This window comes from Echiichthys vipera (assembly GCF_963691815.1).
Source record: "Echiichthys vipera genome assembly, chromosome: 18".
Taxonomy (NCBI): Eukaryota; Metazoa; Chordata; class Actinopteri; order Perciformes; family Trachinidae; genus Echiichthys; species Echiichthys vipera.
Genome location: NC_139843.1, coordinates 26,324,494 through 26,349,652, shown reverse-complemented (window position 1 = coordinate 26,349,652; position 25,159 = coordinate 26,324,494). Strand labels below are relative to the sequence as shown.

The 25,159-nt window shown below is 39.5% G+C and overlaps 1 protein-coding gene across 1 annotated transcript; it reads right to left on the bottom strand.

Moving 5' to 3' along the window:
* Positions 1–3,003: 3,003 nt before the first annotated feature.
* Positions 3,004–24,568, bottom strand: LOC310960812 (uncharacterized protein; the record flags this gene model as incomplete). The annotated part of the gene is made up of 4 exons (XM_083932618.1): positions 24,470–24,568; positions 23,105–23,422; positions 14,498–14,823; positions 3,004–3,285 (listed from the first exon to the last, which is right to left on the bottom strand). Exons 2-4 carry the CDS (start codon positions 23,289–23,291, stop codon positions 3,004–3,006), a joined length of 795 nt encoding a protein of 264 aa, XP_083788744.1. The 5' UTR covers positions 23,292–23,422; positions 24,470–24,568.
* Between the last annotated feature and the right edge of the window lie 591 nt (positions 24,569–25,159).

Below are 25,159 nucleotides of genomic sequence, written 5' to 3'. Positions count from 1 at the left end.
TTCTGCAGTCTTTTTATTTGTTCTGTAAACTTATTTATTTCTTTATCTAACTCTGCTTTCTTTTTAGCTGCAAATCCTAACATTATCCCCCTTATAAATGCTTTAAATGTGTCCCATATTATACCAATTTCTGGTCTATTTTCAGAGTTCCCAACATTGACATTAGTTTGAATGAATCATTCAATATGGTTTTTAATATGTTTTAGAAATTCAACTTCTGTTAAATGCTTCCTATTCATTCTCCAAATTCTATGGTGTAACGTGTTTTGTCTGGGTGACATATTAAATACTACTATTGCGTGATCTGATATGATAATTTCATTTATATTGCTTGATACTATTCTGTCCAAATCTAGCCTGGAGATAAATAGGTAGTCAATTCGACTATAGCTATTTTGAGGGTGTGAAAAATATGTGTAATCTAATGTTTTTGGATGTAACGTTCTCCAGATGTCCTCTAGTTCATTATCTACTAAGAATCTCAAAAGTTTTTTTGGTGGGTTAATTTTCCTATTTTTTGTGGAGCTATCCTGAGAGCTGAAAATACTATTTAAGTCTCCCCCAAAAACAATCACTCCTGTTGGAGATCTGTCTAAAATTAATTGGATTTTACTCAAAAAAGACATATCGGAGTTAGGAGGTTTATATATATTAATAATTGTATAAAGTTCCCCGAACATTTCACATTTAACTATTAAGAACCGACCGTGGACATCTACGTGTTGTGAGATCAACTTAAAGGGTATCCTTTTGTTAATTAATATGCCTACACCTCTGCTTCTAGAAGTAAATACAGCTTCAAATGCTTCACCCACCCATTGCCCTTTGAGTTGTTCAATTTGTCCAGGTTTGAAGTGGAGCTTCTGCATTAAAACAATGTCAGCGGACCACTTCTGTAAATGTTGCATTACTTTCACTTTTTTGTCCCTTCCTTTAAACCATTTCGATCCAAGTTGCTATTTTAAACATGTTAGGAAGGGTTTTTATAGAGCTTTCCGTTGTATTAACCATAATCTATGGTGTAATCCAAGGAAGCCTCAAGAGAGAACCTAACGAGATCACGCCAGCTAAATTTAAGGAAAGCTAAGATACAAAATATATTTACTTGACCCTCCAACCACACACACATCCACACACAAACAAACATTAACCCTTTGGTTTCCCCATATAAGAGCATGCTTTGCTAGAGCTATAACCCCCACTCACTTTGGCGTACAAACAATGTTTTTTATATATATACCGACACTCACTCCTACATAGAAATTCAGTCACTGTTTCATTAATCCTTCACTTCCTCCCCCTCTTTTTTTTTTTTTTTAAATGATTAAGAAATTAAATTGGTTTCTTCCAGGCCCTCACCTGACTTAACATAAATTGAAGTGGTGACATCATAATCCCATCATAGTCACCATTGCCATCCTAGTGAGTACAAACAATACTGATAGATACACGAAAAGTATATTTTAGTAATAATACCAAAGAATGACTTAAATATTACTAAGGCTTTTTTTTTTTTTTCTGGAAATGGTGCAGTTTGAAGATAATTGCTCGCGGGTGTATGTGCGTCTTACTCCTTAATCCGACACAATGCGCTCTTTCGAAGTCCTCCTCCTTTAAATCCAAGTTCCATTTCTGCTTGAAAATGCCAATCAAATAGGGGATCATTTGAATGTCTTTCTCCTCACTTTCTGGCACATTCAGGAGTCTCAAATTATTTTGCCGGTTTCAATTTTCCAGTTGATCGATGTACTCCATAGCAGTGTCTAATTTCTTTTCTAGTTCAGTGACTCGTGTTTTCTGTGCGTCTATGTCGACTTCATTGTCATGAGTTTTCCCAGTCAGCGTCTCCACGTGTTTGTCTAGCGAGTTTACTCTCAGTAACAGAGTGTCCAACAGTTGTTTCGTTAAAATGTTACTCTCAAGTATTTTATCCAGTTTGCATCCATCTCGTCAAGTCTAGTATTCACACTTGTGTTAGTTTACCTCGCAGATGCTACTCCGGCCTTTGGTTTGTCTTTACTGGGTTCCATGCTGGATTTCGTCTAGTTCACGTGCCAATTGAATATAGTCACTCATCTAACAACAGAGTCTCAAGAGTGATCTGTACCGGTGCCAGACTTATTTGTAATAATGTTAGCAAAAGTTACTTTCAAATTTTGTGAGTTTTAAACGTAATTAGACCATTTGTTTGAAACGCCGTCAGGAGCTCTCAGCCCTTCCGACCTCCTGTGTCGCGCATGCTCCTCTGTCCAAGAATATCCTAGAATTGTTACTTAACATTCTAGAAGTGTAATGTAACATTCTAGAAATGTAACTTAAGATCCTGGAACTGTTCGTTAACATTCCAGAACAGTGACTTCATATTCTAGAATTGTGACTCAACATCGTGACAATGTGACTTAACATTCTAGGACTGAACCTTAACATTATAGAACTGTGACTTAACATTCTGTATGTCTCAATGTAATAGTGCAGTAAGTCATGTCAGCTATCGTCATGATCTCTATAGTAAGGCCGATAAACATAAACCAAGTTCGAGAGTTAACAGTTTAATTACCAATAAAAATGTAGGCTCCACAATTCACTGTGATGTATTCAACTTTAATAAACACAATCAAACATGGCAGATAACAAGAAAAACTGCATGGTACAGTGCAAGTTACAGAAATTATGGATTTATTCCTTCATTGGTAAACACTACTCATGTGTAAGTCCATGAAACCCTTGCAGTTACAAAAACATTTGATCAAAAAACATCCTGAAAAGCCTCCAAAGATCCGGCCTTCTTCAAGTCTCTGAGGAATTAGCATTCAAGGAGTCCTACAATCAACACCCTGTTCGCTCGTAACGTCAATCAAAGTTCTATCTATCTATCTATCTATCTATCTATCTATCTATCTATCTATCTATCTATCTATCTATCTATCTATCTATCAATAAAATAACTTACTGTACTTACTACATTCAGGTGTTGGATAAACTGACTGATGGCCATCTGCTGGTTTACACAGACCACTTGAAGGCAGTCAAGGGAGATATGGAGGTCCGTTCTAGCGATCTGGACCAGTTAGCCGTCCCCGATTGGTGATGGAGCTGCTCCAACAAGATGCTGCCAGTAGTGAGGATGCCATCCAAAAGAGCCTCATTGACCTCCAAAATGATGCAGATGTGATGGCCAGGTTCCATACCTCTGGTTGGCGAGCGTTCTGGATAACCCATGGCCAGCGTTTCCCTAAGTTGTGAGAGAGAGTTCACATTCTCCTCCTCCCTTTCCCCGCTTCCTATCTTGTTGAGCAGGAATTCAGCCAGACACAGCACATACAGTCCAAATACCGCAACCGACTAAACATGGTTACCTCTGTTGCTCTCAGGTTTAAATTGACCTCTCAATGTCCAGACATCAAGACGTTGGCAACGGGCCCCAAACCACAGGGCTCTCACTCATTTTGTTTGCCCCTTTGCTCCTACTGCTTGCTGTTGTTTGGTTCCGGCTGCGCTGAAGTACCCGAGGCAAACAGGCAAGACAACACAAATGGCCAATAGGAAGGATAACGAAGACTTTCCAAAAGCAATGACGAACTGGTTAAGAAGGTGGATGTAAAGGAGGCGTCTCACCAAACACCGATGACCAGGGGCAGAGTGGGACACAAAAACCACCGGGACAATTCTGACTGCACCGGCCCACAACGGGTCCAACCCATCTTCTCAACGAGGACAGGTGGGTGTCTGTGTTTGTGTGTGTGTGCGTTTGTGTGTGTGTAAAACCTGCGGTGCAGACTGTGATATGACGACACCGCCCCACTGAGGAGGAACTATGAAGAACTCAGCTCAAATGTTTTGCTAATTCACAACAATGTCAAAGCTTGAGCTAACCGTTTTCCTGTCGACTCACCTGCATCACTAGTTGACACCTGGTTGTTTTCGGAATAAATCCGTGAATTTTGACCATTTTGATGCACTCTCGTCCAGCATGTGCTTCTTCTTCATTCTGGCCTTTTCAGCCCCTCCTTTCTCTTTTCTCTTCTTGCCCTCCATCAGGTGTAACTGAGCATATCAAACACGCAAATTCGATTCCTTTTCAACTGTAAGAAAATCCACTACTCCAACCTTGCAGCTTTCTCTCTGTCTGACAGCTGCTCATTCACCCCCATTTGTTCATTGGATAAACGCGGAGGATACGCAGTTCCCATTTCCCATGAGGCTTTGCTTCGACCATTCTGCATTAATTTATGAACCAAAAAACAAATTCAATCGTTGGCCATTTTATATTTGTGGTCATGAAAGTTATGTAACGTCTGAATCAAAATAATTAGATCAAGATAGGAGGCTAAACAAAAATCAGTAGGCTAGATTAATGTGACAGTGACAGTTAATGTGGAGTGAGTGTGACACTGTAGCAACCATGAGTGTGATGTAGAGACACAACAAGTGTTAGATATAGTCGTTGGACTCTCTGTGTCTAGGGTTTATAGAGATTTCTGAGATTTTCACAGGAACATGCTTGATTCTGAAGAGGTTTGACTCAATGGCCCGGGCATGAACATCACATGGCTGAACATCACTTGAGCCGGCCGACCGGGAAATCTCCCGGTTGTCCCGATGGCCACTCCGCCCCTGCCGAGGACTTACCTGCGACCTGTCTCGGAAGTGGCTCTGCTGCTGGAGATAGAGGCAGTGTAATGGGGCATCCAAGGAAGCCAGGGATTTTAATGTACTGCACAACACTTTAGTTTGGTAAAGTTTAATTCAAAGTGCAGACCTTTATTTTATTAACCCAGGTATTCCCTGGTACTTCCTGTTGATCGGCTGTAGCAGCCATTTTGATTCTGTTAATGAGCAAACAGTGTGCAGGTGTACAATCCTTCTCCATCCTCATTTGGTTCTCTTCTTTTGGCATCACGAATAAGTACTATCTTTATTTAATAACCTTAGGAATGGAGACATGTGATTTGGTTTAATTTGCTTTTTAAGTGTTGTAAACTGTGAGCATGAATACACATATTGCTCTTGCAGCTCCACACCAAAGGTTAACCACCCACTACCCCCCACAGAAGTGAACCATCAACTATCCCCACAGCAGAAGTTATCTTTGACCACTATAGACTGTAAACCTCACCACAGAGTCAGTGCTTATTAATAATGGAGGCAAAAATGCATGAATTTCAGATGGGATTTTACACCTATAAATATTTCATCAGTTATGTTTGCATTGCATATAGTGTTGCCAAAGTATATAGGCATTTCTACAGTGTGTTGTCGGTATGCAGTCAACTTTGCATTGACGTTTTATATCTATCTAAACCTTAGTAAAAAATAAAGTATAAGACATAATCCCTAAAACAGTCTCACTCAGTTATTGTAAACTGATCTTGAGTCATTTCTAATGTTGAACAAAAATGGGTCAAGAGTACACCTTAGTGTTGTTACTGTGAACTATATTATGAATAAAAAGCTCCACTTCGTGCCGCAGGTGCTTTTAGCCTTCCATTAAGCAAGATATTTCAGTTGGACATCTGTTTTAAGTTGTGTGTGCTGTTCCAGTTTGCATCCTTTCTCCCTCTCCTTCGGTTTCTGTGGTAATAATAATAACGACATGTTTTATTTAGAAAGCTTTTATCAAGGCAAAAATCTCAAGATATGAATAGCCCTCTGTGTGAGTGAGTGGCAAGGATATTGTCCAAAAAGGGTTCTAACTAGGCATGTGGCTCCTTCCAGGCAGAGAGCAGAGAGTGAATACCATACATGGGTTTGGAAGAATTTAATTTGGAAACATGAGAAATAATAGATAAATTGAACTATACTGTCAGGCCATAATCAATGTTGTAGAATATTTGTCGAGCTCATAGAGTAAGAGTATGGTTGTTGTTGTTGTTGTTGCTATGGTTGGTTGGAATTTCAAAATGTGGAATAAAGGCTACTGAACAGACTGTCCTCACCCAGAAAAACAGTCATATGCTGTAGGTCTGTTATGCAAGAAGCTTATTACATCCCATACTTACATTTGTTAGGTGGCAACCTCTAGTGGCAGTAGCAGTTATGGCGGGATCAAAGGAGGAAGCCAGGGGCCTGTTTCACAAAGCAGGTTTAGTGAAAACTCTGAGTCTCTTAACCCTGAAATGAGGGAAACTCTGAGTTTTCCGTTTCACAAAGGGAGGTAACTCAAACCAGAGAAAGAGGGGTAACTCTTGCCTGTTTCACAGAGAGAGGTAACTTAACCTCTCGGTCAGTTACCATGGTAACATGCTCTCTGAAACTAACCTGGTCGGGACCAGGTTTTTCTCAGAAAACCTTGAGTTTCTCTCTGTCTCCGCCCTCTTTCAGCCACACACGGTGTTTGATTTCCTCATTCATTCAGTCAGCAGGCGAGTTTTGGCGTAGTATAGTTCCGTCAGTTTTTCCAGAAAATCATTGCAAAAATCAGACATTAGAAGTTATATTAGGTGGCAGCTATTTCACTACCATGGCATGTCCTTTTGATAACGATCCCGTGGATGAAGGTGCAGAATTAGTGCGCAGAGAATTAAATATTCGTCGGGAGATGATTATCAGACTATTGATTATAGATGTGCTTGCATTTCCAGGCAATTCTCTTTTTGAGCGGTACCGTTTCATATCACAGCAGATATTCTGTGTTGCGCTGCGTTTTTTTGCAAACGGGAGTTTTTGTATACAACCTATAAAAATCATTCAGTAGGCCTACATTAGAAGTTATATTAGGTGGTGAATATTTCCACTACCATGGCATGTCCTTTTGATAACGATCCCGTGGATGAAGGTGACGCATTACTGCGCAGAGAATTAAATATTGGTCGGGAGATGATTATCAGACCGTGCATAGACGTCCTTAATATACTGCAGCCATAATTACAAAATGAATGAAATGGATCTTTTGCGCTGCGTTTTTTGCAAATGGGAGTTTTTTTATCCAACATTTATATGTTGAATAAAAAACAGCCACTTACGGTAATATTTACTTTACCATGTAAAACATGCACAAAATGAGGCGTCACCATGAGATTTTGCCGATTTTTTACCTGTTTGAACGATGTTTTTATTTCTGATCTTAAGCTGCTGCCAAGTGCGCTTCTCCCCCGCGGGGTTGCACTTAAATGAAATAAACTAATAGGCTCCCACTCAAGCAGTTCCCCTGTGATATTATTGTGAATACAACAGGACTACATTTAAACTTACGCAAGAACTTACAATGTTCTCCTGCACCGTCTCCCTCTCTTTTGCTGCTGCAGCGGTGTAAACCTGCTCAAACTCTCCGTATGAGCGCATTAATATTTCCAATTCCAGTTGTAGCGTTGCCCTTCGCTTCCCCGTTGCTATGGTGACTCGTCGAATCAGGGCTCCATTGATGCTGTCTTTTTTTACTTGTGGTGCACGCGCTTAACTCCAGGTCAAACTACTCAACCTAACGCAAATCTGCTGTTCTGGAACCGAAAACTCAGAGTTTCCTAACTCAGAGTAGATCAACTCAGAGTTCAGGGTTAAACTCAGAGTTTTTTTAACCTGCTTTGTGAAACGGACCCCAGGTTATATAGTACAAAGAGCAAACAAGATTTTCACTCATGGATATACCATAATAACTGGATACAGCGCCACCGCTCAGACTTGCAGCCATTTTTTTCCCAGTGGACACAAATCCAAAAGAAACAAAAAAGCATTTTCTTAATAGAATACTGTTGAAAGAGAGACGTCTGTAAAACTGATGAAAGGACACCTCCAACTGCAAAGGTTGATTATGACTTTTTTCATTATGAAGTTTTAGTTCATGAAGTTTGTAAAACACTACCATATTTCAGAAACACTACTGCATTGACTGGGTTGCATATCTCAGAAGTATACCCGGAAGCCCAGAAACCTTTGTGGTGTATGCGCCAGGTGAGCAATTCTCTCGCGCTATTTCGGGATTTTTGTCATCATGAAGTGTTTATTTTTTGTCCCAATATAATTAAAATGTTATTATTATTCACTGTGCACATTTAAATAAAAAGATTTAGCATGCTTTTACATTATCATCAATTTAACACAGATGACACATAATTAAAGGATGTTGCACACAAGCCCCAGGTTAAAAGGGGAGGGGATCAGCCCGTGGAAGAGGAAAGTTACAGAGGGTGAGGGTTCTTTCAACAGAAACTGGCTGTTCATTGGAGGAATCGTGTGACCAGGGGGTGGAGGACTCAACTCATGCAGCAGCAGTAAAGGAATAAGAGCCTGTATGGGAGTGATGGACGGTCCAAAGTCTGGACCAGGGACCGCCTCAGCAATATTCTTAACCAATCACAACTAGCCAATTAACTTTATTGCTGTATAAATCCTTTGTGCTAGAAGGGCTCACAGCTCTCCCTGGTTATCAGGGCTTGCAGATAGCTGCTTGGCTGATGGCCAGGCTGATATCTGAAGCCTGTCCATCTGTCTGTCTTTGTTTCTCTCTGTCCATCTGTCCATTTTTGTGTCTGTCTTTGTTTCTCTCCGTCCATCTGTCCGTCTTTTCTCTCTTTCTCTCTCCTTTTCTTCCTCTCCAACCGGTGCAGACAGATGGCCGTCCTCCAAAGAGCTGGGTTTGTCCGACATTCCTGCCTGTTATAGGGAAGGTTTTCATCGCCACTGTGTTCACAAGCTTGCTGGATTAATACTGTATGTAAATATTATTATTATTATTATTATTATTATTATTATTATTATTAAAGATAGTGTGAATTGTTGCTGCTCATGGGGAATTGTTGGGTCTCTGTAAATCATAAATAAATCATAGAGTGTGGTCTTTACCTACCCCATATGTAAAGTGAGATAACTTTTATTATGATCTGGCACTATAAATAAAAAATCAAATCAAATCAATCTTTATTTATATGGCATTTTTCAAACTTGCCTTACAGAAAATAAAGCAAAACAAACAAAAAAAACCCACATGAAAACCCAAACCTGCCACCCCCAAAAAATATACACACAGAGATACACAGACATACACACTCACGCACATACAGCCATACACACACCCACACACATACACTAGCTGTTGCTGAGGAGACATGGCTTTGCACTAAGATCTGAGGTGAGGAAGAATCTCCTTTGGGGGCTGCACACTCCGAGAGGAATCACAGTCCATGGCTGCAGGGGGTACCGCCACAGGGACTCCCCCAGCCCAGGCAGACGGTGTAGAGCTCTCGGACACCCAGGCCAGGGCCGTCCACGGGACAGCACCCGCATCGGTGGACCAGAGACAACTCCTGGGGTCCGTTTCACAAAGCAGGTTCAAAAAACTCTGAGTCTAACCCTGAACTCTGAGTTGGTCTACTCTGAGATAGGAAACTCTGAGTTTTCGGTTCCAGAACAGCAGATTTGCGTTAGGTTGATCAACTCAGAGTAGTTTGACCTGGAGTTAAGCGCGTGCACCACAAGTAAAAAAAGACAGCATCAATGGAGCCCTGATTCGACGAGTCACCATAGCAACGGGGAAGCGGAGGGCTACACTACAACTGGAAATGGAAATATTAATGCGCTCATACGGAGAGTTTGAGCAGGTTTACACCGCTGCAGCAGCAAAAGAGAGGGAGACGGTGCGGGAGAACATTGCGGCTTGGGTCAGTGCATAAGTTTAAATGTAATCCTGTTGCAATCACAGTAAAATCACAGGGGAAACTGCTTGAGTGGTAGCCTATTAATTTATTTAATTTAGGTGCATTCACACGGGGTAGAAGCGCACTTGGCGATGAAGATGAAAACATAAAAACATTGTTCAAACAGGTAAAACATCGGCACAATCTGTGGGTGACGCCTCATTTTGAGCATGTTTTACATTGTAAAGTAAATATTACCGTAAGTGGCTGTTTTATATGTTGATTAAAAAAACTCCCGTTTGCAAAAAAACGCAGCGCAACACAGAATATCTGCTGTGATATGAAACGGTACCGCTCAAAAAGAGAATTGCCTGGAAATACAAGAACATCTATAATCAATAGTCTGATAATCATCTCCCGACGAATATTTAATTCTCTGCGCACTAATTCTGCACCTTCATCCACGGGATCGTTATCAAAAGGACATGCCATGGTAGTGAAATAGCTGCCACCTAATATAACTTCTAATGTCTGATTTTTGCAATGATTTTCTGGAAAAACTGACGGAACTATACTACGCCAAAACTCACCCGCTGACTGAATGAATGAGGAAATCAAACACCGTGTGTGGCTGAAAGAGGGCGGAGACAGAGAGAAACTCAAGGTTTTCTGAGAAAAACCTGGTCCCGACCAGGTTAGTTTCAGAGAGCATGTTACCATGGTAACTGACCGAGAGGTTAAGTTACCTCTCTCTGTGAAACAGGCTAGAGTTACCCCTCTTTCTCTGGTTTGAGTTACCTCCCTTTGTGAAACGGAAAACTCAGAGTTTCCCTCATTTCAGGGTTAAGAGACTCAGAGTTTTCAATAAACCTGCTTTGTGAAAAAGGGCCCTGGTGTGGTCGACCCCCTGGAGGAAACACCGGAAAATCAAGGGGCTAAAACAGTAAAATAAGATAAAAAAGGTATAGAAGCGAAAAACAGTCCAAAACAGTAAAATAAGATAAACAGAATAGAAACTATGAGGGAATAAAACAGTCAAAACATTAAAATAAGATAAAAGGAATAGAAGCTAAATAATAAAATTTATAAGAAGCATAAAAGGTATTAGAAAGAATTAAACAGGTCAGTTAAAAGCGTGATTAAAAAGGTGGGTCTTGAGCCTCTTTTTAAAAACATCAACATTCTCTGCGGCCCTGACGTTCTCCAGCAGGCTGTTCCACAGGTGGGGGCCATAATAACTGAATGCCGCCTCCCCATGTGTTTTGGTTCTTATTTGTGGTATGGTTTAAAGGCCAGCACCAGAGGACCTCAGGGTCCACGAGGGTCGATAGGGTAAGGTATTGCAGATAAATAAGGAGACCCGAGACCATTAAGACATTTAAAAACTAGTAAAAGAACCTTAAAATCCATCCTGAAGCACACAGGGAGCCAATGCAGCGATTTTAAAACTGGTATAATGTGCTCCTGCCCTCTGGTCCTCGTCAGCACGCGTGCAGCTAATTTCTGTAGTACTTGTAAATTGTACATGTTCTTTTTTGGAAGACCAGAGAGCGGGGCATTACAATAGTCTAAACGACAGGATATAATAGCATCAGCACCTCCGTGCTGGCCTGAGAGAGAAACGGGCGGACTCTGGCTATATTCTTAAGAAGGTAAAAAACAATCTTTGTTATGTTTTTGATGTGTGGAATAAAAGAGAGCTCAGAGTCAAAAATCACACCCAGATTTTTTACAGATTTTAAGGGTTTAAAATCCTGTAACATTGGTAAAGGTTTCTCTCTCTGGCCCTCAGGATCAATGATTAAAACCTCTGTTTTGTCCTGCTTGAGCTGCAGGACGTTTGCTGCCATCCATGACTTGATGTCTATGTAGTTAAAAAGGACATCAATTGGCCCTGTGTCATCAAGAGAGGGAAAAAAGTGAAATGCAACAAAAAATAAAATGGAATTGAATTGTATACGGTTATATTCTGATTCTAATGATGTGAAAATCACATAAAACACAAACCAAAGCATCAAGTACCATTGACTTTAATTTAAAAAAAATAAATTATAAGTACAAATTAAATTGGGGGATACATGGAACAAACGAGACAGAAGCTTCGTTTTACACTGTAAGTTTAATATTTTATGTAGAAGCATATTTCTGTAAAATGATTTAAAAACACAGACAGACAATAGGCTTATAAATGCAAATCTTTGAGTGCAGTAGACATTTTGTAGACTCATGGGATTTGATTTAGAATTGAACTAGGAAAAGCCTGAATGAGATGAAATCTCCTCAACTAGTGTCCTGTTTCAGACGTACATATAACACAGAAAATAAACCATTTCAAATGCCAGCCTGATTATAACACACACATAAGACTCAGGTCATCGTATCCTGGATCACAGAGCTCAGTGAAAGCATCTGCAACGTGATGTACCTTCCTCCTGTTCCTTCAATCTAAAATTATAAATTAAAATACAGGCTGCACAAAAATCCATGAATCCATCACGAACTACACATTATCCACCCCACAAATCAGATGAAGTTCATTTTAGTCCCTCCTGTTATCAGCTGCTACTTATTTATTTTTTGTTGCATTTCACTTTTCACATTCAGAGTCATTAAGTTGAAATGTGTGGGTGAAATCAGGCTATGCTGTTAAAAACGTGTGAATAATTTACTCTTATATTTGGGTGGTAACTTCATGGTCGAATGCACATATTGTAAGTCGCTTTGGAAAAAAGCATCAGCCAAAGGAATGTAATTTAATAAATAATAACTACTGGTAAAACTAGTGATGGCAAATATTACTGAAGTTACAGTAACTACTGTAACTCTGGGAAACATACTGTACTAATCATGGCCTAAATAAACACGACTCAAACGTTGGTTTGTGTTAAAGTGCTATAGCAAAGGAAGCCCCATCTCATGATGACACCCTGCAATAGAGCGGATGGCACTTGAATGGGCGCGTTAACAGTCAGGATTCCTATGCAGTCTGGAAAAGTCTGGAAAAAGGGAAAAGAGTTTGGAAAATGTTTGTGTTGTTTCCAGACTATTATTTCACTTTCTAAAATAAAATATATTCATATATACAAATCAAAACAAGTTTACTAACGTGACACAACTGACCTGTAGATTATATGAAACTAATCAAGCTGCTGTAGAACGGTGTCAGGGTTACCATGGTTACCATTTCCCTCATTTATTAATTTTTTTCCAAACTTGTTATCTACATTTTATTTAAGATTTATCTCTCTTTATTTTATGTATTTACAGTATGTTTACTCCATCTAAAACCAATGAAGCAAAGACTTGTGTTTTCTTTTCTAGTTCCTGGTTAATGTTTATCTCTAATGTTCCTGTCTGTAGAGTTACAGGTTCACTTATTCATTTAATTCTCCATCTCTACTGTTCCTGTCTGTAGAGTTACAGATTCACTTGTTCATTTAATTCTCCATCTCTACTGTTCCTGTCTGTAGAGTTACAGGTTCACTTGTTCATTTAATTATCCATCTCTACTGTTCCTGTCTGTAGAGTTACAGGTTCACAGTTATTCATTTCACTCTTTTAGCATTTAGCTTGAATAAAATGCTGTGCATTGAACAGAGTTCATTCACTAATATGATCTACAACACGTATGTAAAAATGTCTTGTAATACAGGGCAACATAATGGCAGAGATAGTCAGAATTGAACATATTTATTTACATAAGCATCTTACAACTGGTATTCAGATGTTTAATATTGACTGAAAAATCCTCAGAAAAGTCTGGGAATTTGAGTCTGGAATATTATGGAATTTTGAAGTGGAAAATGTATAGGAACCCTGTACAGTGAACTCCGCCTTGTCAGGGGACAGAACGGAGGCTGCAGCTGGGACTGTTCTCATGGACCTCGAGGTTTTTAAGTGGTAAGCTATTTGATTCAAATAGGAAGAATAAGATGAGTTCGACCATGAGCTCTTGTCTTAACTTGCTACACATTTCACTCAGTTACCCAGTCTTAAAGCTGCACTCTTGGTACTGATACGGTTTACCTCATATGTTTCCTCATGTGAACCACCAGGTTGCCTTTCTGTGCAAATGATTTGTGACATTCTTGGCACTGATATGGTCTCTCTCCTGTGTGTATCCTTGTGTGATTGATCAGGTCGGACTTCTGACAGAAGTTCCTCCCGCAAAACTGGCACTGATACGGTTTGTCCTCTGTGTGGATCCTTGCATGTCTCATTAAAGTCTTAGTCAAGGAGAAACATTTGCTGCAACAAGGACACTTGTAGGGTTTCTGTGACGTTCCTGCTTGAAACTGCATGAGGAGCTCTGCGGATTTTCCTGAAGGTCTTTTCGGAAGGAAATTTTTCACGCTGAGATGTTTGGGCTCTGTCTCACCACCAAACTCTTCACTTGGGTTCACTGAAAGGAGCAACTGATCATCCGTGGTGCTGTCTGATACTATACCATCAGCTCCATTGGGCTCTGTTCGAATGTGATCAAGTGTAAATGCAGCTGAGGAGTCTTTATCTATATCAGCAACAGTGTGGATTTGGTAAAGACACAGGGGCTGCAGAGACTCCTGATCAAACTCACCTCTATCATAGGGACTGATAGTAAGTGGAAATGTCTTTAAGTCAGATGGATCCTGTCTGCAGTCCAGCTCCTCACTCTTACCGGCAGGTGTCACTGATCCGAGGTGAGCTTCAGCCTCCATCTTTTCACTAAAACACCGATAAGGTTTCTCCCTAGTGTGTTTTTGTATGTGAACGAACAGACTCTCCCTCTTGTCAAAGCTTTTCTCACAGTCTTGGTACTTGTATGGTTTGGCGCTTGTGTGTGTTTCGCTGTGAATTATGAATTCAGACTTTTGGCAGAAGTAGCTGTCACAGAACAGGCACTGGTAGACTGACAAACTGTGCTCTGGATGTTTTTTGATGTGTCGTACCATCAACTTTTTGGAAGAAAAACCACTCAAGCAAATGGGACATTTGAATGGTTTCTTCACTTTGAGGATTGCCAAAGACATGTCCAGGTCACACTCCTGCTTCACATCATCATCTTCAATATCAATCAATATCTCCTGATCACTTTGATTATGTTCCCCGGCAGGAGAGGTGTCTGGATGAGTGTTATTCATGTTGGGACAGTCCTGTGTTGGCTCTGACCCAGTGTTTTCTGGTCCCTCCCAGCACACACTGACGTTGACACTGGCAGCAGGCTGCTTCTGACTGCACTGTACCTTCACATCTGAAGCAGATATCTGGAGAGAGCCTGGAGCAAAGGAGGAAACATTAATTTCACAGGCAGGAGCTGTCTGATGCTTTTGACCATTCTTTTTAATTGTATTTATCTTCCTCTCACAGATGCACAATTCTTAATCAGTAAAGTACCTTTTTATTTTGTAAACTGATACCTTTTTCATAACTCGACTCTCTCCAGATGAATTTCGTTCCTACTTGCTTCACTCATCCATCTGGGATCGCTCAACTGGGAAGTGATTTCAGGAGGCTGGGCCTTATCAAAAACCCTTCCATATGATGGATAAACCACTTGTCCATCATCTTTATAGACGTGCTACTTCAACCACTCACATCGAAACCAACCTGTGATGTTGATGAGAGTGATGCAGGAAAAAAGCCAAACAGAACAGCTGACATGGTTTCCACCAACAAACGCCTTCAGAGCCATTCTCTGGTGTTCTTTTAAAGAAGAAAGATTCTCTAGATTGGACAACACAGATGAAACAGCATCCATGTTGACGTCTGTTTCCATGCGAGCAGCCTCAGTTGTTTCTCTGCTACGTCACATCTATAAAACCCCGCCCGGTGGTCCTGATTGGCCTGACCATTTTTTACGGACCCTGAAATCCCTCTGCAATGGATCAATCCCAGATGGTTGAGTGGAGCTAGGCAGAGTCAAGACAGAACGAAATTCATCTGGCGAGAGTAAAGTTACCCTTTTCATACTTTTAAAAAGTTTTGCCCTACGGTTGTCATGATACCAGAATTTTAAACATACAATATTAGAATAAGAAAAAAAATCAATACCTCTTTTGATACCAAGGGGGAAAAAGGTTCTGTGCACACAAAATAGGATAATTACTTTTTTATTGTTTTTTTATATATAATATACTATCGATATGATACCGTCTTAAAATGTGGTATTGAGAAGTTTTGAAGTATCCATACTTTTTTAACCTTAGTTTGCCCGATTCGAACATCTCAAAAACCCCAAGATAATATAATATTTTTGTGAATATCCAGTAAACGTTTTAACGCACAGGTGGCTCAAAATAACCACGATTTATAAGTAGGGTCTTGAAAGTGTTGTTGGTCAATGCCACTCATCCTATAACCAAATGGCTACTGAGATTTCGAGCTTTCTGAACAGTCAGCCAGCCTTGCTCTGTCTTTTTGCTGGGAATAGTTCACATTGGGAAAAGACATGCGTATTTCCCCTGCTTTCCAATACCCATTCTTGCATAATACTAGAAAGAAAAATATATATCCTTGCTGAAAAGCCTATTGTTGAAGACGTATTGTACTGTATACATCCAGTAGGTGGCAGCCAAGGCCAATCCACATTTTCACAAACGTGAAAACATGTCTTAATTAAAAAAAAACATTCATTCAAGCATGTTAAGTTTAAAAATGTCTGAATATGTTATCTTCATTTATTAATTACGCCAGCATAGAAACAGAATATTCAACTTTTAAGATCTCTCTGGGGTTGCTGGTTTGGATCAGGATGCAGAGTCACAGTTTAATACACCTCTGCTGCCCTTACAACAATTTTCAATTTTCTGATGTTAAACTCAGATAAAACTGAAGTTATCGTACTTGGCCCCGAAGGCCTCCAAATCTCAATGGCTAAAGATATTGTTACTCTGGATGATGTAGTGTTGTCCTCCAGCACCACAGTCAGGAATCTGGGTGTTATTTTTGATCAGGATATGTCCTTCGATTCTCACATAAATCTAACGACAAGGACTGCATATTTTCACCTGCGTAATATTGCGAAAATTAGGAACATTGTTTATCAGAAAAATGCAGAAAAACTAGTCCATGCATTTGTTACTTCTAGGCTGGACTACTGCAACTCCTTATCATCAGGCTGCTCCAATCAGTCTGTTAAAAGTCTCCAGTTGGTCCAAAATGCTGCAGCTCGTGTACTAACTAAAACAAATCGAAGAGAACATATTTCTCCTGTATTAGCTTCTTTGCTTTGGCTACCTGTAAAATCTAAAATAGAATTTAAAACCCTTCTCCTTACCTACAAAGTTCTCACTGGTCGACTCCGGCGCATCTTAAAGAGCTCATAGTATCGTATTACCCGACTAGAATGCTGCGCTCTGAGAATGCAGGGCTACTTGTCGTTCCTAGAGTCTCCAAAAGTAGAATGGGAGGCAGAGCCTTCAGCTACCAAGCTCCTCTCCTGTGGAACCAACTCCCAAGTGTTATTCGGGAGGCAGACACTGTCCCCATATTTAAGAGTAAACTTAAAACTTTCCTTTTTGATAAAGCTTACAGCTATGGCTTACAAGCCCTTAGCAATGTTGTTATTTTTAAGCTGATTTTGTTCTGCTTAATTCTGCTGCTAGGCCTAGTCTGCTGGGGGATAATACTTTTCCTGATACTCTGACCATCTCTCCTCTCTGTCTGTATCATTCATGTCTCATCAATGCATGTTACTAATTCAACTTCATGTTTGCCTCCATAATTATAATCCTTGCCATGTTCTGTCACTCTAGCTGTGCCTGTTTCTTATTATTCTACTATATTAACTGCCGTAACTTGTAAGTCATATTCACATTACCTTTAGCTATCCCTATGTCACTGTTACTTTTGTGGTTGCTTGCATCTCTGGAAGTGTGTCTGTCTTTGTCTCTCTCTGTCCACCTGTCCGTCTTTTCTCTCTTTCTCTCTCCTTTTCTTCCTCCCCAACCGGTGCAGACAGATGTCCGTCCTCCATAGAGCTGGGTCTGTTAGTTCCTGCCTGTTAAAAGGAAGGTCTTCATTGTCACCGTACTCTATGGAGGAATTGTTGGGTCTATGTAAATCATAAATAAGTCATAGAACGTGGTCTATACCTTCTCTGTAAAGTGTCCTGAGATAACTTTTGATATGATTTGGAGCTGTAAATAAAATTGAATTGAATTGAATTAAGTCTAACTGATTACTCATCCCATCGTTATAATGCCGTCAACGTTACTGGCAAAAAATGCGGCACGATCCTATTATTATTAGCTCGTTGAAGCTGTTTTCATCTGACCAACTAGATATCTAAGCGGAACGCCAGAGACTGTTCTTCCTTGGTGAGGAGGACGAAACAACCGCATAAATGATGATGATTGGCTGAGGTAGAGTAACCTTTCATGGAAAGCCAATCAAGGAAGAGTTGGAATTTCAGTGGTTTCGTCTGGACGCAGATTTACCTTGAGGCCGTGTGGACGGAAAACTTTTTAAAAAACGGGGGGTGGGAAACAGATCGTTTTCATCCAATCTGTTTTGTGGACGAGGCCTGACTCAACGAGAAACAACAGGAAAAGCAAGCCCAGATAATCCCAGAGCAGCCTTCTTGAACTGGAAGTATAGCCATTACTTTTCCTTACATGAAATGAATGGAACAAATGTATACATGAAATGCACATCATGCCCTGTAATGCTCCTTCTTCTGTACATGTCAGTTCCACTGTGACTTCTCTCAATATAAAATATAAATATATCAAAGTTCCAAAACATCTTTTGTTATTTTTATTGACTATTTAAATATGGTAATTATAATATCTACAATAATACATGAAATTTGATCGGAGACTAGTCTCACTTTGTCCCACAGCAACATTAAAATAGTTTAGATTTGAAAGAGGGGTGGAGGTGGGGTCCAAATTCTTTGCCACATTTGAGCATTTAAAAATGTACTTAACGCAATAGTCATTTTCCATAGTAACGAGTTACTTTTATCATTTGTAACTCAGTAACTAATTCAGTTACTTTTTGGGAGACATAACTAGTAACTGTAATGACTTTTTTAAAGTAACTTGCCCAACACTGATTGCGATACATATTGTACCGGGCCTGTGTATCATGATATGTATTGTATAGTACCTGTGTATCATGATATGTATTGTACCTGTGTATCATATGGATTGTACCTGTTTATCATGATATGTATTGTATTGTAGCTCTGTATCATGATATGTATTGTACCTGTGTATCATGATATGTATTGTACCTGTGTATCATGATATGTATTTTATTGTACCTGTGTATCATGATATGTATTGTACCTGTGTATAATATGTATTGTACCTGTGTATCATATGTATTGTATTGTAGCTCTGTATCATATGTATTGTATTGTACCTGTGTATCATGATATGTATTGTACCTGTGTATCATGATATGTATTGTACCTGTGTATCATGATATGTATTGTATTGTACCTGTGTATCCTGATATGTATTGTATTGTACCTGTATATCCTGATATGTATTGTATTGTACCTGCGTATCCTGATATGTATTGTATTGTACCTGTGTATCATGATATGTATTGTATTGTACCTGTGTATCCTGATATGTATTGTAGCTCTGTATCATGATATGTATTGTATCTGTGTATCATGATATGTATTGTATTGTACCTGTGTATCATGATATGTATTGTATCTGTGTATCATGATATGTATTGTATTGTACCTGTGTATCATGATATGTATTGTATCTGTGTATCATGATATGTATTGTATTGTACCTGTGTATCATGATATGTATTGTATTGTACCTGTGTATCATGATATGTATTGTATTGTTGCTCTGTATCATATGTATTGTATTGTATCTGTGTATCATGATATGTATTGTACTGTACCTGTGTATCATATGTATTGTATTGTAGCTCTGTATCATGATATGTATTGTATTGTAGCTCTGTATTATGTTATGTATTGTATTGTAGCTCTGTATCATGATATGTTTTGTAGCTCTGTATTATGATATGTATTGTATTGTGAGGTTGTAGGCATTACCCAGTTCTAATGTCAAAGGCAGTATGTCACAAATACCAGAATGTCCTACTGTGTCCGGTCGGATTTTTCAGTAGAAGAAAACATTGTTGAAATCTTCTCTTCTGACACAGTGGTTACTGTTTTCTAATTTTGATCACTGCTTTTTTTCACAAAATAAAGGTTTTTGTTAAAGTGCCTTGGCTATTTAAAAAACATGCTAGTACGGCAGTGGTATAGACACAGAATATATTCTATCACATTATGGACAATAAAATATAATATTTCAGAATAAATCAAGTATTAATAATGTGCACATAGTGCATGCAACAGTGTGTTATTTGTAAGAGCAGCTGCAGTACATACTAAGAGTAAAAAGAAACAGTATATGATTTTGAACTCAGTCGTCATGCTAGCTGAATTGCGCAACTCTATCTCACCTTAGTCAGTTTTTTGATTTGGTTAGGTGTGTCGAGTTCAGTTACACAGAGTAGACATATATGCAAGTCAGCGGTGTGTGTGTGTCCACAGTTTTGCTCTAACTTCTGCTTGGTGCTGAAATCTGAGCTCAGGATGTAACGATGCATCTTGAGACAGTTAAAAATCGATTCAAATGTGTGAAATGTGTGTTAGTTCGGATGAAAAATAAATCAGATGCTGCTTTCTATTTTTGACTTTGTTTGTTGGTGTTCTCCATCAGTGCCTGATGGCGCAGCCGTAGCACGACATGCTTTTGGAAGTGAAAGAAGTTGTGTATCTTCATCCACTGATTTCCTGTCCTACGCGCTGTCAGTGACACAGGCTGGCAGCAGTGCAGAGCAGGTTATTACGTAGATCAGTTCTGGAATAGCTCAGTACTCTATGGACGCTAGTCTGTGTGTTTGTGTGTTTGTGTGTTTGTGTGTGTGTGTGTGTGTGTGTGTGTGTGTGTGCAGGTGAAGAGAGACGGAGGATGAACTCAGAGCACACAGCTGTAGCTGCTGATGGTGGGAGAAGAACTTAGCAGTTAAGTTGTTAAGTTTTGGTAAATGTTTCATATTTCCTGACGCTCGTTTGCTCCGTAAACAGCGCCTCTGCTAACAGAATGGTATTCATCATGTGTACGGGAACATGAATAACCTGAGTTCTCTGTGCTCATGTAAACACCGTATCCTGAATATGATCATAAGCCTCATGAACTAGATATTCATGTCCATGTAAACGCACTCATTTGTGAATGTGCAGAGATCTCAGCTTCTGAAAATATAGATATGCTGATATTCGGAAAAAACAGTCAAATCAGTCAATTCCAAACTACTGTAGGAAAACAGGCCAAGCCTTAGTTCCTTAGTATTTAATTAAATTATTGCTTTTGTTATTTAAAAGAATATATATATATGTTCAGTTTAACTTTCACAAAGAAAAGGAAACGTGCACTGTTTTGCAGTTTATACCTAATCATTGAATCATATAATCATTCTTAAATTTGAAAAAAAAAAAGAGAAGAGAATAGCCATTATATTTGTAGATTTGATCACCTTTTGTTAAAAACATCGTATCGTGAACTCAGTAACGTTGAATCCAATGGTAGAGTCAGTGTATCCTTTCATCCCTACTGATCAGTCTCCTTCAACTGTGTTTAATAACAGGCTTCTGGTCCAGCTGCATTATTGTTCTCGTTGTTCCTGTTACTGTTGTCAGGCACCTGGCCTGGTTAAAGATTGTCCAAACAAATACGATAATAAAGCAAAAGAAAAGCTCTGTCATTTCCGTCATGGTGCCAAAAAGATCTTTCAGTCAAATAAAAATGTATTTCTGCAGATCAAAGGGACTGGGTGGCTCTAATGTGTCCCACATAAATATAAGTATAAGTATAAGTATAGTCTAATAGATGTCTTAATCACATAAATGTCAGTCCCATCACACTGTAAACTTCAAATGGGATCGTGATTATTCAGTTCCAAGAAACATTGAGGTTTTAAAAAGATGCTATACCCACAGACATATAGTTATGTATGTTTGCTTATTATGATTCAGATAAGAGCAGTTCACATATCTGTTGTCAGAGTCTGCACAGGGGAGAGATCAGAGCCCCTGCTCCTCAAAAGGTCTCCGTACAGCCCTGCACCACACATTGCTACCTGCTCTGTGGGAAACACTGATGAACCACTATAAACTTCAGACTAGAGATGCAGGGATCTGAAACCCCGGTCAGATCTGGGCTCTGATATTGACTAATTAATTGGATTAGATATGGGCTCTGATATTGACTAATTAACTGGATCAGATATGGGCTCTGATATTGACTAATTAACTGGATCAGCTATGGGCTCTGATATTGACTAATTAACTGGATCAGATATGGGCTCTGATATTGACTCATTAACTGGATCAGATATGGGCTCTGTTATTGACTAATTAACTGGATCAGATATGGGCTCTGATATTGACTCATTAACTGGATCAGATATGGGCTCTGATATAGACTTATTAACTGGATCAGATATGGGCTCTGATATAGACTTATTAACTGGATCAGATATGGGCTCTGATATAGACTTATTAACTGGATCAGATATGGGCTCTGATATAGACTTATTAACTGAATCAGATATGGGCTCTGATATTGACTCATTAACTGGATCAGATATGGGCTCTGATATAGACTTATTAACTGGATCAGATATGGGCTCTGATATAGACTTATTAACTGGATAAGATATGGGCTCTGATATTGACTTATTAACTGGATCAGATATGGGCTCTGATATTGACTTATTAACTGGATCAGATATGGGCTCTGATATAGACTTATTAACTGGATCAGATATGGGCTCTGATATTGACTCATTAACTGGATCAGATATGGGCTCTGATATTGACTCATTAACTGGATCAGATATGGGCTCTGTTATTGACTTATTAACTGGATCAGACATGGGCTCTGATATAGACTTATTAACTGGATCAGATATGGGCTCTGATATAGACTTATTAACTAGATCAGATATGGGCTCTGATATAGACTTATTAACTAGATCAGATATGGGCTCTGATATAGACTAATTAACTGGATCAGATATGGGCTCTGATATAGACTGATTAACTGGATCAGATATGGGCTCTGATATTGACTCATTAACTGGAACAGCAGTACAGTTTCAGAGATCTAGTCACTTCAGTTCTGTTTGCAACAGCAGTTAGGGTTTTATATTACATTTGAAAATATCTGTTTGCACTTTACATGGAAGTGTTATTTATTTTTTCTGCTGATGTACACTGATGTTATTTGTTAGGAAATAATATTAAGTACATTTATATGTGTTAATCCTTTTTTTTTTAACAAGGCTAAATGTTTATATCAAGCCTGATGCCTTCACTAACATAGACAGGTATACGCTTCATTCATTCATAGTTGGATCTGATCTGTATCGGGTATCGGCCGATACGCTCAGACCAAGTATCTGATTGTATTGGATTGAGACAAACTGGATCTGTGCATCTCTACTTCAGACATTGATCCATGTCATGATTTCCTTTAGACAGAGCAAACTTCTGATAAACTGACCTTCACTATGTGACTTGGCAACATCCAGCAGTCTGCGGTGGCTGTCCACCACCCACTTTGAGCAGGACATTTCCCTTTCATATTCTCTAATGGTTCTTTCTACCATCTTGAAGATCTCTTCAGCAGCAGCGGACAAACGCTCGCTGACCAGTGCTCTCAGCAGCTCCATCTTTTCTGTCTTTGCCATGATGAGGTGTTCTCCACAGCCAGAGTGGAGGGGTGTGAGCGTTTGTCAAGTTGACATGAGCCTCTTCCCCACTCCTTATCGTTCCACCTGAACTAGCTGTGTCCTCAGATCCCACCTTGCTCTGGCCATGTCTGCAAACACAGAAAATGTATTTTTGTATCTAAAGCAAGATCAGATAAATCTTAATTGCTCTAGATTCCTGAATGCCACTGGTTTTATTCATGGGGTGATTTAGAAATATATTTTTATTTTGATTCATTCTTTATTTAAATGGTCAGCAACTGACTGCAGCCCTCTTATAATGTTTGCAACATTTTCAGAGTCAAATCAGTGCACAATGTTCCTCAAACCAAAACTGTGTTTAAATATTTAGCACCCCTATCTTGGAATAAACTACAGGATCATCTCAAACTGGAATTCTTCATCAGCAGGGGGCATTTCAAAAGCAGGATTAAATACAATTTGCACATGTAATGTCTCTGAGCACTGATCTGCTTTTTATTTTTAATGTTGTTTTATTTTGTTGATTTATCATGTTAAGTTGTGTGTCATGTTTTGGTTTTAAATGTGAAACGTGTGTGTTTATGCTGCTGTCTTGACCAGGACTCCCTTGGAAAAGAGATTTTTAAATCTCAATGGGAATAAATCTGGTTAAATAAAGGGTAATGAAAATATCTGTACACAATCCACATAGAAATGGTCTATATTCATTCCAGTGAAAAACTGAAGTATTTCGGCCACCATATCAGTAATCTGTGAATTACCCCCCTCTTTTAAAATGGCCTCAAAATTCCATATCTGTCGGCTTTAATAAATCTACTGTAGATTAAAATTCACTGGGGGTGAATTCTGAATGTTGTCAGGTTAAGTAAAAGTCTTGTCTCATAAAACATTTTGAACATATAAAATAGCCTAGAAAAGACTTGACTTGGGTTGTTTTCACACGTTACAGTGTCGTGGAGTCCTGCTTATTCCAGTGTGTGTTCACCGAACAGTGTGTAACGTCACGTCGCTTTAACCGGAGCGCCATTAGACGGGTCTGGTGTGTGCGTTAAGTGGTAGCCAAGGAAACAACTGCGAGAACTTTTATTGAATGGAATTAAAAAGCAGTTCACGCGTTCGGCAAGTTACACGTGGGAAATAACCAACCAGAATAACATGAACATTTTTGGGCTTACCCTTCTAACAGCACATCTGGTCTTTTCGGCCATTGTTGAATTAGTAGTTAGCTTTAGCTGAGGAAGGCTAGCTCGCTGAGCTGCCACTTCATACAACCAAGAGCTTGAAAGAAGAACAAACTGACACATTGAGAACCCAAGCTGTTGACTGCTACTGTTACGGCTCCTGTATTAAGGAGTGGCCGGTTCGTCGTGCATTAATAGCTGCACAGCTAACGAACCAGGGAGAAGTGACATGTCATAGCGCTAAAAAGTTAAAAACATAGCGTTAGCTTGAGGACGCTCGGCCTCTTCTTCTTCGGTTGTCATTCATTGTAGAAATCACATCACCGCCATCTACTGTTCAAGTCCAGTACACGTTTCTGTAGTGCATCCTTAACAGCAGGTATTCAAATATAAGTAATGTAGGCCAACACTACACACTTAACACTAGGCTTTTGAGAAACGTTACACATCATAACTATAAACTAAGTAGACGCTCTTTCTACCCTCTAGCAGCTACACCGCTTTATACCATGGATGCCCAGCCAGCCCAAAAAAAATGGGGCGTCAATAGCTCAGTCCATAGGTGGCTGGTGGCTGAAGAGTTGCCAGTTCATGGACACTGCCGAGGTGCGGTTGAGCAAGGCACCGAACCCCCAACTGCTCTGGGCGCTGAGCCATTGGCAGCCCCCTCGCTCTGACATCTCT